Source organism: Gopherus evgoodei, chromosome 9 (genome assembly GCF_007399415.2).
Source record: "Gopherus evgoodei ecotype Sinaloan lineage chromosome 9, rGopEvg1_v1.p, whole genome shotgun sequence".
NCBI lineage: Eukaryota > Metazoa > Chordata > Testudines > Testudinidae > Gopherus > Gopherus evgoodei.
This window is the reverse complement of record NC_044330.1, coordinates 56,795,713-56,810,748: the sequence shown is the minus strand read 5'-3', so window position 1 is coordinate 56,810,748 and position 15,036 is coordinate 56,795,713. Positions and strand designations below refer to the sequence as shown.

At 45.1% G+C, this 15,036-nt stretch overlaps 1 protein-coding gene across 4 annotated transcripts in view; it reads left to right on the top strand.

The window, feature by feature from the left end:
- Positions 1-310: 310 nt before the first annotated feature.
- Positions 311-15,036, top strand: part of ING5 (inhibitor of growth family member 5) — a 35,390-nt gene continuing 20,664 nt past the window's right edge. Inside the window, exons 1-3 of one of the 4 annotated variants that reach the window (XM_030576628.1) lie at positions 311-938; positions 1,178-1,478; positions 8,344-8,369. In XM_030576628.1, the coding sequence (XP_030432488.1) occupies positions 902-938; positions 1,178-1,478; positions 8,344-8,369 (364 nt within the window). In that variant the 5' untranslated portion in view covers positions 311-901. Of the gene's footprint in view, positions 939-1,177; positions 1,479-3,495; positions 4,049-8,343; positions 8,370-10,521; positions 10,557-15,036 lie in introns of those variants that run through there. The other 3 variants (XM_030576630.1, XM_030576631.1, XM_030576634.1) reach the window with 3 other exon arrangements.

Genomic DNA, 15,036 nt, shown 5'->3' with positions numbered 1-15,036 from the left:
GCACGGAAGGGGCTCAGGATTTGCCTAGGGCACCTATCGGCGGCTACACAGAGGGCGCCCTATCCTTAGACGGGGGACTATGGGGGAGACACTGCTCCGGCCCCGGGCTTGGCTGCGGGGGTGACAGCTACCTTTGCCCTAGACAGGGGTGGGGGGAGAGTTACTGGCTGTCACTGTCCCGGGCTGGAGGGCGGTTATAGGTTGTCACTGCCCCGGGTTGGGGTAGAGGGGGTGAGAGGCTGTCACTGCTGGGGGAGGGCGGGGGCGGGTTACAGGTTGTCACGGGGGAGGTGATTACAGGCGGTCACTGCCCCAGGCAGGGGGCGAGTTACAGGTTGTCATTGTCCCGGGTTGGGATGAGGGGCGGCTGTCACTGCCACGTGGTGGCTGGGGAGGAGAGGCGGTCACTGCCCCAGGCTGGGACAGGTGAGGAGAAGCTGTCACTGTCCCGGGCTGGGTGTGTGTCTGAGAGAGCGCCTGTCACTGCCTCTGGGGTGGGGAGAGGAGATGTCACTGCTCCGGGAGGGAGGGGTTACAGACGGTCACTGCTGCAGGCTGGGGGACAGTTACAGGTTGTCATTGCCCGGCGCTAGGGAGAAGGGCGGTTGGCACTGCCCCGGGCTGGGGCGGAGGGGAGGCTGAAGGGAAGGTGTGTCTGCATGAAGGAAGGCGGGTGGCGCGCGCATGCCGGAACCACCTCCCAATACTTGGATGCCACCTGCTCCTTCCCCCCTTGGCGCCTGTGCTGTTGCCCCGCCTCCTTATTGATATACAGCTGGCGGTGTCCCGGGCGGCCAATCAGCGGCGGCAACTCCTGAATATGGAATGAGCCCGGGGCTGCGGCCCTTGTCATGCGGGCCCGAGCGACGAGGGAACAGCGCGGCAGGGAGCGGGGCACAAGATGGCGACAGCCATGTACCTGGAGCACTATCTGGACAGTGAGTAGCGGGCCCGGCGTGGGGAGCGGGGCGTCCCACCACCTGCGGCGTGAGGGGGAACGGGGACAGGCGCCAGGGAGGGGGCGCCTGCGGGAGAGGGTCCCCGCGGCGGGGTGGGGATGATGGAGGGGGCAGCGGGGGCGGTGACACCGCTGAGTTCGGGACGGGGCGGTGCTTGCCGCGAGCGCTGTTGTTACTGCAGCTGACTGCGGGAATAACAACTGCGTCACTCTTCGCAGGGGGCGTGGTATCATGTGCGTCATCAACCGCGTCTCGCGTGAGAGGCGCGTGCTTGTATCATCATTACCTGCGGAGAGCAGGAGCAGTTCAACCTCTTCTCTTTAGCGGCCCTTCCTTGTTCTTGGGCGTAGCTGTTTGTTCTGCGGGCTGCCCGCATCCCCCTGCCTCTGCTCTTCCGCCCCTCCTCGCGGGGCTGACTCCAGCCCTCTGCCTGCCTCAGCTCCCCTCCCCTGCCTTATGGGTTGGAGCCTACCAAATAGCCATGAGAAGTGCATCACAGACCATGAAAACTGACCTTTTGTATCCTTTTACCCTACACTGTATAGATTAATAGTATTAAGAGTAACAGATTAATAACGAGTAATAGGATGAAATTTAATAGTGAAAAGTGCAAGGTCATGCATTTAGGGATTAATAACAAGCACTACTGTTATAAGCTGGGGACACATCAGTTGGAAGTAACAGAGAAGGAGAAGGACCTTGGAGTATTGGCTGATCACAGGATGACTATGTGTTGCCAATGTAATATGGCTGTGAAAAAAGCTAGTATGGTCTTGAGATGCATCAGGCAAGGTATTTCTAGTAGAGATAAGGCGGTATTAGAACTGTTATACAAGGCAATGGTGAGACCTCATCTGGAATACTGTGTGCAGTTCTGGTCTCCCATGTTTAAGAAGGATGAATTCAAACTGGAACAGGTTCAGAGAAGGGCTACTAGGATGATCCGAGGAATGGAAAACTTGTCATATGAAAGGAGACTCAAAGAGCTTGGTTTGTTAAGCCTAACCAAAAGAAGTCTGAGGGGAGTTATGATTGTTCTTTATAAATATATCAGAGGAATAAATAACAGGGAGGGAGAGGAATTATTTAAGCTCAATACCAGTGTAGACACAAGAACAAATGGACATAAACTAGCTATCAGGAAGTTTAGACTTGAAATTAGATGAAGGTTTCTAACCATCAGAGGAGTGACGTTCTGGAACAGCCTTCCAAGGGGAGTAGTGGGGCAAAAGACATCTGGCTTCAAGACTAAGCTTGATATGTTTATGGAGAGGATGGTATAATGGGATAGCCTAATTTGGGCAATTAATTGGTCTTTGACTACTAGTGGTAAATATGCCCAGTGGCTTGTGATGAGATGTTAGATGGGGTGGGATCTGAGTTACTATAGAGAATTCTTTCCTTGGTGTCTGGCTGGTGAGTCTTGCCCACATGCTCAGGGTTTAGCTGATCGCCATATTTGGGGTCAGGAAGGAATTTTCCTCCAAGGCAGTGTCGAAAAAAAACTCAGTTCTCGCTTTTTGTTTGGGTGCCGCAAAATCAAATACTTTATTCTAATTCCAGCAATTGCAATAGAGGGAGGGAGTGCCCTAGGACACTGGGTCGCCTTAGTCCCGGACAGGTCTCTCAACACGTAAACAATTACAGCAAGCATTTATACCTTTGTTACAGACAATAACAAGCAATAATACAGACTAATGAGCAACAGCTGCATTTTGTTTATACATAGGCTATCCTGCTATCTTATTTTTCTCACTTCTGGGTGCCAGTCTATGTATTTGATTATCAGTGCAAGGTCGTGATAACTTCTCACATAGTTCTTTCCTACTCACCTCACACTATCCTCGGTTCTACAAGTCTCACGTCATTAGGGTTACAGCTGGCCTAACTCTTGCTAACAGACTGACATGCATTAAGATCCCCTACAAATCCTTGTCAATTCTTTCCCTACTTGCACAGCAGATTGGCAGAAGCCCTGGGGCGGGGTTCGTTTTCCTCTGCAGTGTGGGGCATAAGTCACTTGCTGGAGAAGTCTCTGCACCTTGAGGTCTTTAAACCACGATTTAAGGACTTCAGTAACTCAGACATAGGTTAGGGGTTTGTTACAGGAGTGGGTGGGTGAGATTCTGTGGCCTGCATTGTGTAGGAGGTCAGACTAGATGATCATAATGATCCCTTCTGACCTTAAAGTCTATGATTCTATGATTTAATGGGGTAGACCAGCAGTTCTCAAATTGCAGGCCCTGACCCAAAAGGGAGTTGCAAGGGGGGGGTCACAGTATTGCCACTCTTACTTCTGCGCTGCCTTCAGAGCCAGGCAGCCAGAGAGCAGTAGCTGTTGGCTGGGTGACCAGCTCTGAAGGCAGCACCACTGTCAGCAGCAGCACAGAAGTAAGGGTGGCAATGCCATGCCATCCTTATTTCTGCACTGCTGCTGGTGGTGGCACTGCCTTCACAGCTGGGATCCCAACCAGTGGCCACCACTCTCCAGCTGCCCAGCTCTGAAGGCAGCGCCAGCAGCAGCAGCGCAAAAATAAGGGTAGCAGTACTGCAACTCCCCCACAATAATCTTATGACCCCCCCACAACTCCTTTTTGGATCAGGATCCCTACAATTACAACACTGTGAAATTCAGATTTAAATAGCTGAAATGACATTTATGATTTTTAAAATCTTATGACCATGAAATTGATGAAAATGGACTGAATTTGGTAGGATCCTACTCATGGGGCTGCCCTTGTTCCCCAGCTCCCCCTCCCCATGGGGGCTGCCGCAGCTCCCCCAGCCTGTGCAGGGGCTTGTTACTTTGTGGTATGCAGTCCAGACCAGTGAAGAATTGTCACCTCTTATTCTAAAACCTAAAGTGCCTTAAAGGTTTACTACTGTAGCTTTCTGGTTGGCATGCCCACAATCAGCAACAAGTATGCTCCCTGTGTCTACTTTGAATCCAGGAGTCTGCCTATAATACCAGACTTCCACCAGTATTGGTTAACAACTGGTACGGTGATGCCACTCTCCCCGGCCCCAAATTTCTACAGAAAGATGTGTTCTGAAATGTCCAATCCTGACCTGGAATAATTGAAGGAATGGTAAGGTTTGTTGCTCTTTTGAAGAGTCAGTATCCAATAGTTTGTTACTTTAAGTAGTTACCAAACAGTTCAGTTCAACAGCAATGGGTTGATTTAGATAAAAAGTAAAACAAGTATAAGAATGCAAGTATAAGAACTAAAGTCAGAAATGGTTACACAAGAAGTAAAGATAAAACCCTTCTAGTAACTAAAATCTAACTAGCTTGGTTCAACGTAAAATCCTCACCACATTTCCATCAAGATAGCTGACCAAATCCCTGCGTCAGAATCTATTCCCAAAAGTCAGAGGGCAAGTCCACATTACAAAATTAAGTTGACCGAAGTTATGTTGATGTATAGCCACAACAAGAATTGAATCAGTTTTACACGTCCACACTGTGTTCCTTGTTTCAGTGGTTCGCATCCTCACTAGGAGCGCTTGCGCTGATTTAACTGCCAGTGGGGGGCATTGTGGGATGATTTCTGAAAGGCAGCAATAGTTAATGTAAGCAACGCAGTGTCTACGCTGATACATTTTAGTGTAGATGCTTAGAATTAGCTTGACGTAAGCTGCCTGAGTCGTCTTTGATCAAAGATAGATAACTTGTAGGTTGTTCCTCTTTTATAGATTAGTGAACCTTTGAAATAGATTCTTCTGAGGGTAACCCCTACATAAAGTTCATTCAAGCTGTGAGGAAGGCAACATGCAGTCTCCTGTGAATGGGTGCATGCAGGGCCATCCCTAGCAATTCTGGGGCCCTACACAACCCCCCCATGGGGGGGTAGGCCCTAAGGCCTCCACGGGGGGAATGGGGCTGGCTTGGGAGGCAGGGGGGAATCACCTCCCAGCACTGACTGGTGGCGCAGCTGAGGCCAGGTCGCTGCACTTCCTGCCAATGAGTTCAGGCCTGGCCCTGCTGCAAAGCTCAGGGAATTGGGGGCGGGGGCCCTGGGGAAGAGCTGGAGCAGGGGCTGGAGCAGCATGCAGCTGTGCAGGGCACCAGGAAATGTGGTGCTCCAAATTTCCTGGTGCCCTATGCAGCTGCGTACTTTGTGTATGGGTAAGGATGGCCCTGGGTGCATGTGAGTATTTTGCTATGTGTTTTTTCAAACACACCTATTGAAAGCTTAAGAGGAAATAAAACAAAAGGGAAGGATTCAAGGGAGTTTGCCCAAGTCTTATCTTCTGATTCTTCATTTCTGTCATATGTAACTTTAAGTCCATGGGTCTGGCTGAGCTGGGAGTGGCAGCGTGACATGAGGAGACGTAATCATATTACAGAAATGAGTCCAAATACAAAGATATTGTACCTGTGTAGCTCCAAAGCAGAAGTTTTGTTCCTTTGCAAGTTTAATTACAACTTTTAAAAAAGGAGTGCAGAACTGGCATTTAAATTTATCTGCTTCCTTTAAGCCATAGAATTTAGAAGCTATTTAAAAAAAAATCCCCCCTCTCCCCCCAAAAATGCAGTCTCCTGGTGAGGGAAGTTTTTTGCTTGGGCTGTCTGCTGAAATTACTTAGTTCCTTCCCCTTCCAGTGTAACTGGTTGAGCATCAAACATGTACCTGTCTATCTCCTTCCCCACTGTGATAGTGTGAGGTTTGCCTCTACCCCTTGTTAACCTGATGGGTCTATGTGATAATGTAAATACACCTCTACCCCGATATAACACGACCCACTGTAACACGAATTCGGATATAACGCGGTAAAGCAGCATTCCGGGGGGCGGCAGGGCTGCGCACTCCGGCGGATCAAAGCAAGTTCAATATAATGTGGTTTCACCTATAACGCGGTAAGATTTTTTGGCTCCTGAGGACAGTGTTATATCGGGGTAGAGGTGTACAAAGTACTTAGGCAGTGACTCCCTACCAGGTGGAAAAACTACAGTCCTTTGTCTAGGGTGAAGTATCTCCTGCTTGGCTGGCAAACACAATTTAAGAATTGTACTTTCAGTTTATGTCCATAATTTTGCATCACTTGCTTGCACCTGCATTACACAATGATATTAATCAGTGAGTCATGAGCTTTTCATTGGCACCTTGCATGATATTTACCAGATATATTTCATGACACTGAACAATTGTTACAGTAGAACTGGTTAAGCCAGCTGCAGTTCATTACCAGCTATTTGGGTGCCCCTTTGCTCTTGGGTTCTTAATGTCACAGGGCTACACTCCCCCTACAGTAGCAGTCCTAGTTCCCACAGCTTACATAGGGGCTGCATAATAGCAGTCTTCAGATACTTGCAAGGCTGTCATAAAAAAGATGCAGAAAAGTTGTTCTCCTTTGCCAGAGAGGGCAGGACAAGAGGCAGTGGGTTCAAACTACAGCATAGCAGATTTAGATAAATCTCAGGAAAAACTTCCTAACTGTAAAAACAGTAGGACAATGGACCAGACTGCCTCAGGAAGTCTGGGAAGCCCCTTTACTGGAGGTTTTCAAAAGGAGGCTGGATAGCTGTCTGTCTTGGATGGTTTAAACACAACAAATCCTTCATCTTGGCCGGGGGGGGTGGAATATTTGAAAATTCTGCATATTCTGTTTGTCAAAATAACATAATATAATCATGCCGGTTAGGCAGTTACAATTATTTTGGTAATTTTATTTCAAAAAATATTTGTCAGCAAGTATGTCTATAACAATACAGACAAAAAAAAGATTCTGGTAATATTTTTTTTTTGGACAGGTCCCTTACTGGGCATATTAATGCACAATTTTGTGTAATTCGTTTAAATTACAATACAGACCTGTATTTCCTGCACCTGTAAGAAGCAGTGCAAAGGCTTGGGGGAGGCAGAGGTAATGGAGTAGCTGAGGGAGAGGGAAGGAGCCTGGGAGTGACCCTGGAGGGGGCTGGGTGTGGGTGGGAGGTTTTTCTTTGGGATTGGGGTGGTATAGTTAGGGTGTTGGGAAGCCTCGCCCATGCAGTCCCTGGCTGACCCCATGCCTCTCCCATGCAGTCAGGCACGTCTGCCCCTGTCCCCACACCGCCCATCCCCATGGAGCTCTGCAGCCACCCTCCTCTTCCCCAGGCTCAACACTGTCACTCCGCTAGGTGCTGAGCTCATGCTCCAGTCTGCTCCCCCCTCCCCACTAGCCATTCTGAACCTCAGTCTGTGACACACACCCCCCTCCATCAGCCCTGTGTGCCCCACTCTGCCCTAACGTGGCTCCGTGGGCAGGGTGCTGTGGTGAACTCTACTCCTGGGGGAATTCTGCCACACTGGGCATAGAATTTTGTTTTTTTCCCACATTAAATACATTTTGCCTAAGAAGCGTTGCAGGTCCACATTTTGCTCACCAGAGGCCGCTGTGGCGCTAGAACAGCCGGCATGAATGCTCTGGCTGTTCTGGTGCCACAGCGGTCTCTGGTGGGCAAAAGGAGGAACTGTAGCACTTAGACAAATATTTTGTATGCGGGAAAATACAAAATTACGTGAGACAGATTAATTCTGCGTGTCTGCAGATCAGCAGAATTCCCCCCGGAGTAGGGATTAGACTAGATGACCCTTGTGGTCCCTTCTAACCATATGATTCTAAGATAACAAAGTTATAAATAAGTTTGTGTAACAAAGAGTGGTGGAAGCCATATTATCCAGTGCTGGAGGGGACTTTCCTGAAATCCTCCTGATGAGCTTCCCACTTGTAATTGATCACAACTTGCTGAGTGTTTTGCTTAATAAAAATTTGGTAGAGTGAATGGATTTCAATCCAATAAGGTGTTGTCTCTACATCCCCAGTTCTTTACAGACTCTCCACCCCTCTTTATAAAAGTGTTCCTCTCCTGGTGTAGCTGTTTCTCATAGATTGCAGGGCCAGAAGGAACCCCTGTTATCATGTATTCTGACCCCCTGTATGACACAGGCCATAGAACTTCCCCAAAATAATTCCTAGAGCAGATCTTTTAGAGAAACATCCAATCCTGATTTACAAATTGTCACTGATGGAGAATCTACCATAACCCTTGGTAAATTATTCCAGAAGTTAATTACTCTCACTGTTAAAAATGTATGCCTTATTATCTGGCTGAATTTGTCTAGATTCAACTTCTAGATGTTGGATCCTGTTATACCTTTGTCTGCTTTTTTAAGGAGCCAATTGCTAAATATTTGTTCCTCGAATAGGTTCTTATAAAGTGTAATCAAGACACCACTTAACCTTCTCTTTGTTAATGTAAATAGATAAACTCAAGGAGCTCACTCACTAGATGGCACATTGTCTAATGCTTTAATCATTCTTGTGACTCTTTTCTGAATCCTCTCCAATTTATCTTGTTTCTTGAACTGTGGGCATCTGAACTGGATACTTCCAACAGCGGTTGCACCAGTGTCAGCTACAGAGGTAAAATAACCTCTCTACTCCTACTCAAGATTCCTCTGTTTTTAAATCCAATGATCACATTAGCTCTTTTGGCCACAGCATTGCACTGGGAGCTCATGTTTAGCTGATTATCCACCTCCGACCCCAAATCTTATTCAGAATCCCTGCTTCCCATGATAGTCCACAATCACTCAAACTTATATTGTGGACTGGCACCTGGCATACCAAATGGTCCAGATTGCTCTGTATCAGTTACCTGTCTCTTTATGGTTTACCACACCCCTGTTATTGTGAGTCTGTGACCAGGGTCCGGGGTTGGGCACACTGAGGTTACTCAAGTAGGGCAAACTGCAAAGAATGGGGCACACAATCCCCAAAGCTGGTGATTATTTTAATACTTAGATTCACCAAGATAGCAACAAAACAGTTTCCACAATAGCTTACTAGTTACACAGAAGCCAAAACATAGTTCCCTGAAAAGCAACCCAGCAGCTGGGCTCCCTCCCATACAGCCAAGTCAGATATAAAGGTTCTATCCATCACAAATGATTGGACACATTACCTCCCAGATTAATATTTCAGATCTTACAGAAATACACACTTACAGCCAATTCTTATTAACTAAACTAAAAATTATTAATAAAAGAAAAGAGAGTATTGGTTAAAAGATCATTATACATACAGACACAATTACAGTTCTATCAGTTTCATAGTGAGCTTTGGAGTTGCAAAGAGTTCTTAGAATAAGTCCATAGGTTCAATCCAATGTTCCATACCAGAGTGATCCAAATTAAATTGGAGACCTCAGTCTTGTAGCTCAGTGTTTCCCCTGATAAAGCATAAGCAGATTTGAGATAAAAAGGATCAGGACCCAAGATCCTTTATACAGGGCTCCTCTTGATATCATGGTGTTCTCAGGTGAACAACAGGCAATCATCGCAACTTTGAAGTAGATCTTTTTCCTAAGCATCACTAGTAATGAGCGACACGGATTAATATAAGGCAGTTGCCTATCTTCCACCATTTGCAGGTGATATGCTATATAATTCAAAGAGAAATCAATACAGTGATATCACTATATTTACAGTTCATTTAAATGTTAAGATCTTTTGATCTCAGAATTAACAGAATACATACAACATAGTCAGGAACCGTTAGATTACATTGTCAATCTCTAACAATATATATGTAAACACACAAATTATCTACCAATATGCCTCTAAAGGTTGAATCTGGGTCAATTAGCCTGCAAGCTGTTCCTTCCTGGCCATGTATCAGAGTTATCTGCAACTTTTATTAGTGATAATTTTATGTTTTCTTCCAGGTCATTGATAAAAATGTTAAATATGATGAACAGATCCCTGGGGGGCCATACTAGAAATACACCTGCTTGATGATTCCCCATTTATAATGACATTTTGAGATGTAGCAGTTGGCACACAGTAAATGGATTAAATAATGCCTATGTTAATTTATATCGTTCTAGTTTTTTAATCAAAATGTTGTGCAATACCAAATCAGATGCCTTCCAGAAGTATGTTACATCAGCACTGTTTCCTTTAGCAACCAAACTTGTAATCTCATAAAAAAAGATATCAAATTTGTTTGACAGGATCTGTTTTTCATTAACCCATGTTGACTGGCATTAATTATATTATCCTCGTTTAATTATTTATTAATCAGGTGCTATATCAGCCACTCCATTATTTTGCCTATGTCCAATGTCAGACTGACAGGCCTGTATTATCCTGGGTATCCTTTTAGAATATTTTGCCCAAAATTAGCTTTCTTTCAGCATTCTGCTACTTCCCCAGTGTTCCAAGATGTATTGAAAATTAAAAATAATGGTCCAGCGAGCTCCTCAGCCAGCTCTTTAAAATTCCTGGGTACAAGTTATCCAGAGATACTGATTTTAAAATGTCTAACTTTGGTAGCTGCTGTTTATCATCCTACTGAGATGCTAGTTTATTGAACACTTCTGCCTTTACACATTATTATTGATAATTTTAACATGTCCATCTAGTAACATGTCCAGGGGCTACGATACAGGATGTGGACCCGAGGCTGAATAGGATCCTAGTGGGAGCGGGAAAGAATCCGTTGATTGTCCTTCATGTGGGAACGAATGATACGGCTAGTTACTCGCTGGACTGTATCAAGGAGGACTATGCCAGACTGGGGAAGACGCTCAAAGAAATCGAAGCTCAGGTGATCTTCAGTGGGATTCTGCCGGTTCCTAGAGCAGGGCGACGAAGGAGTGACAAGATTATGGCGATCAACAGATGGTTCAGGCATTGGTGTTATAAGGAGGGCTTTGGGATGTATGGTCATTGGGAAGCGTTTACGGATAGACAACTGTTCGCTCAGGATGGACTTCATCTAAGTAAGGAGGGAAATAGAATTCTAGGATGGAGGCTCGCCGACCTAATCAAGAGAGCTTTAAACTAGGAAGTTGGAGGAGATGGTTGGGAGATGTTCAGGAGATCTCCATGCCGGAATATAACCTGGAGAGGGAAGTAAACAAAGTGAGAGGGGATACCCTTGCGGACCAAAGAATTGATCCAAGGAGGAATAGTGGAGTAGAAACCAGATTAACGGGTGATGCTGGTGGTAAAAGGTCTGTGCATGACGGGGGAAAGAATGTCACTGACGCCAAACGCCAAAAATTAAAATGTCTGTACACTAATGCGAGGAGCCTAGGTAACAAGATGGAGGAACTGGAGCTACTGGTGCAGGAAGTGAAACCGGATATTATAGGGATAACAGAAACCTGGTGGAATAGTACTCATGACTGGAGTACAGGTATTGAAGGCTATGTGCTGTTTAGAAAAGACAGGAAGAAAGGCAAAGGTGGTGGAGTAGCCTTGTACATCAATGATGAGATTAACTGTAATGAAATAAGAAGCGATGGAATGGATAAGACAGAGTCTGTCTGGGCAAAAATCACACTGGGTAAAAAAGCAACTAGAGCTTCCCCTGAGATAGTGCTTGGGGTGTGCTATAGACCACCGGGATCTGATTTGGATATGGATAGAGACCTCTTTAATGTCTTTAATGAAGTAAACACAAAGGGGAAATGTGTGATTATGGGAGACTTCAACTTCCCGGATATAGACTGGAGGACGAGTGCTTGCAAGAATAATAGGGGTCAGATTTTTCTGGATGTGATAGCAGATGAATTTCTTCATCAAGTAGTTGAAGTACCTACGAGAGGGGATGCCATTTTAGATTTGGTTTTGGTGAGCAGTGAGGACCTCGTAGAAGAAATGGTGGTAGGGGACAACCTTGGTTCGAGTGATCATGAGCTGATTCAGTTCAAACCAGATGGAAGGATAAACAAATGTAGATCTGGGATTAGGGTTTTTGACTTCTCGAGGGCTAATTTTAAAGAGTTAAGGAAATTAGTTAGGGAAGTGGATTGGACAGAGGAACTTGCGGATTTAAATGCGGAGGAGGCCTGGAATTACTTTAAGTCGCAGCTGCGGAAATTGTCGGAAGCCTGCATCCCAAGAAAGGGGAAAAAAACCATGGGTAGGAGTTGTAGGCCAAGCTGGATGAGCAAGCAACTCAGAGAGGGGATTAGGAAAAAGCAGAAAGCTTACAGAGAGTGGAAGAAAGGCGGGATTAGCAAGGGAAGCTACCTTGGTGAGGTCAGAACATGTAGGGATAAAGTGAGGAAGGCTAAAAGCCGCATTGAACTGGACCTTGCAAAGGGAATCAAAACCAATAGTAAAAGCTTCTACAGCCACATAAATAAGAAGAAAACAAAGAAAGAAGAAGTGGGGCCGCTATACACTGAGGATGGAATGGAGGTTAAGGATAACCTAGGCTTGGCCCAATATCTAAATCAGTACTTTGCCTCAGTTTTTAATAAGACTAGTGAATTGTTTAGCGATGATGGAGGGATGATAAACGGGAATGTGGATATGGAGGTAGATATTACCGCAACTGAGGTAGAGGCCAAACTTGAACAGCTTAATGGGACAAAATTGGAGGGCCCGGACAATCTCCATCCGAGGATATTAAAGGAACTGGCGCGTGAAATTGCGAGCCCATTAGCGAGAATTTTTAAGCAATTGATAAACTCGGGGGTTGTGCCATACGACTGGAGAATTGCTAACGTAGTTCCTATTTTTAAGAAAGGGAATAAAAGTGATCCAGGTAATTATAGGCCTGTTAGCTTGACATCTGTAGTATGTAAGGTCTTGGAAAAAATTTTAAGGGAGAAAGTAGTTAAGGACATAGAGGTCAATGGTAATTGGGACGAATTGCAACATGGATTTACTAAAGGTAGATCGTGCCAAACCAATCTGATCTCCTTCTTTGAGAAGGTGACGGATTACTTAGATAAAGGAAATGCGGTAGATCTAATTTACCTCGATTTCAGTACGGCGTTTAACAGGGTTCCACATGGGAAAAGATGGGGATGAATATGAAAGTTGTAAGGTGGATAAGGAACTGGTTAAAGGGGAAACTCCAGCGGGTCGTATTGAAGGGTGAACTGTCAGGCTGGAAGGAGGTTACTAGTGGAGTCCCTCAAGGATCGGTTTTGGGACCGATCTTATTTAACCTTTTTATCACTGACCTTGGCACAAAGAGCGGGAATGTGCAAATAAAGTTTGCGGATGACACAAAGCTGGGGAGTATTGCTAACACGGAGAAGGACAGGGATACTATTCAGGAAGATCTGGACCACCTTGTAAACTGGAGTAATAGTAATAGGATGAAACACAATAGTGAAAAGTGCAAGGTCATGCACTTAGGGATTAATAATAAGAATTTTAGATATATGTTGGAGACGCATCAGTTGGAAGCAACAGAGGAGGAGAAGGACCTTGGGGTATTGATTGATAGCAGGATGACTATGAGCCGCCAGTGTGATACGGCTGTTAAAAAAGCAAATGCGATTTTAGGATGCATCAGGAGAGGTATTTCCAGCAAGGATAAGGAGGTGTTAGTACCGTTATATAAGGCGCTGGTGAGACCCCATCTGGAATATTGTGTGCAATTCTGGTGTCCCATGTTCAAGAAGGATGAATTCAAACTGGAACAGGTCCAGAGACGGGCTACTAGGATGATCCGAGGAATGGAAAACCTGCCTTATGAAAGAAGACTCAAAGAGCTTGGCTTGTTTAGCCTGGCCAAAAGAAGGCTGCGGGGGGATATGCTTGCTCTATATAAATATATCAGGGGGGTTAACGTTAGGGAGGGAGAGGAATTATTTAAGTTTAGTACTAATGTAGGCACGAGGACGAATGGGTATAAACTGGATATTAGGAAGTTTAGACTTGAAATTAGACGAAGGTTTCTAACCATTAGGGGAGTGAAGTTCTGGAACAGCCTTCCGAGGGAAGTAGTGGGGGCAAAAGACTTATCTGGCTTTAAGACTAAGCTTGATAAGTAGATGGAGGGGATGTTATGATAGGATAGTTTAATTTGGGCAATCAATCTTGGATTATCACCAGATAAGTCTGCTCAATGGCCTGCGGGGAGATGTTGGATGGGATGGGAACTGAGTTACTGCAGAGAATTCCTTCTTGGGTGCTGGCTGGTGAGTCTTGCCCACATTGCCCAGGGTTTAGCTGATCGCCATATTTGGGGTCAGGAAGGAATTTTCCTCCAGGGCGGATTGGCAAGGGCCCTGGAGGTTTTTCGCCTTCCTCTGCAGCGTGGGGCATGGGTCGCTTGCTAGTGGATTCTCTGCAGCTTGAGGTCTTCAAACCAATTTTGAGGATTTCAATAACTCAGTCCTGGGTTAGGGGTTGTTATAAAAGTGGATGGGTAGGGTTCTGTGGCTTGCCTTGTGAAGGAGGTAAGACTAGATGATCATATTGGTCCCTTCTGACCTACGAGTCTATGAGTCTATAATGGATCTGTACCATTGTTAAGATTTCTTTTGTACCCAATACACTTGAAAAACTCCTCCTTTTCCTCAACTCTGCTGACTATAGATTTCTCCTTCTGTCCCTTTTTGTTTACTTTATAAACCTTCTATAATTCTTAGCTGCTGATTTACATTCATTATTATCAGATTAACCATACTTCAGTTTGTTCCATTTAAAAAAAAATTATATAGATGTCTTCACTTCTCTGTGAACCAGGTCAATTATTTTAAACCAGTGTGGCCATTTTCCTTAATTGTGACATTTTGGGCTTCTAGGAAAATGTCCTTAAACAATTCTTCATTATCATTCACATTTTCCTGATTAATTTTTTCCTTCCGGCTGATTTGACTCACAGTTGTTTCATCTTTGTGAAATCGGTCCTTTTAAAGCACATATTACTGGTCTGGACTTCATTCTGTTTGCATACCATAAATTTTGACTTGGTGTGTTTGCTTTTCATGGAGGTTTTTGTGGGTTTCATCTTCTCCAGAATTTGGAATTTCAGACTGAAAAATGGAAATTTCCGGGTCCCAGGGACTGTGCAGAGCATTGGGAAAGTCAGGGAATAGGAAGTTGGTACTTCACATGCAGCCATGAGTCTTCCGCCACAAACATGAATTAGGATGCCCCCTCTAATTATAGACTTACATGGTATTCCTCACTTAAATCCCATGCCCTCTGGTCATCATCGTCTGTGACAGTCTGATCACATAATCACAAATGGCATTATATGAAATGCAGCGTAGGAGCACCATCTTTGTACTCACTATTCCTGACTTCTGAGAATTCTCTGTGTAAGCATA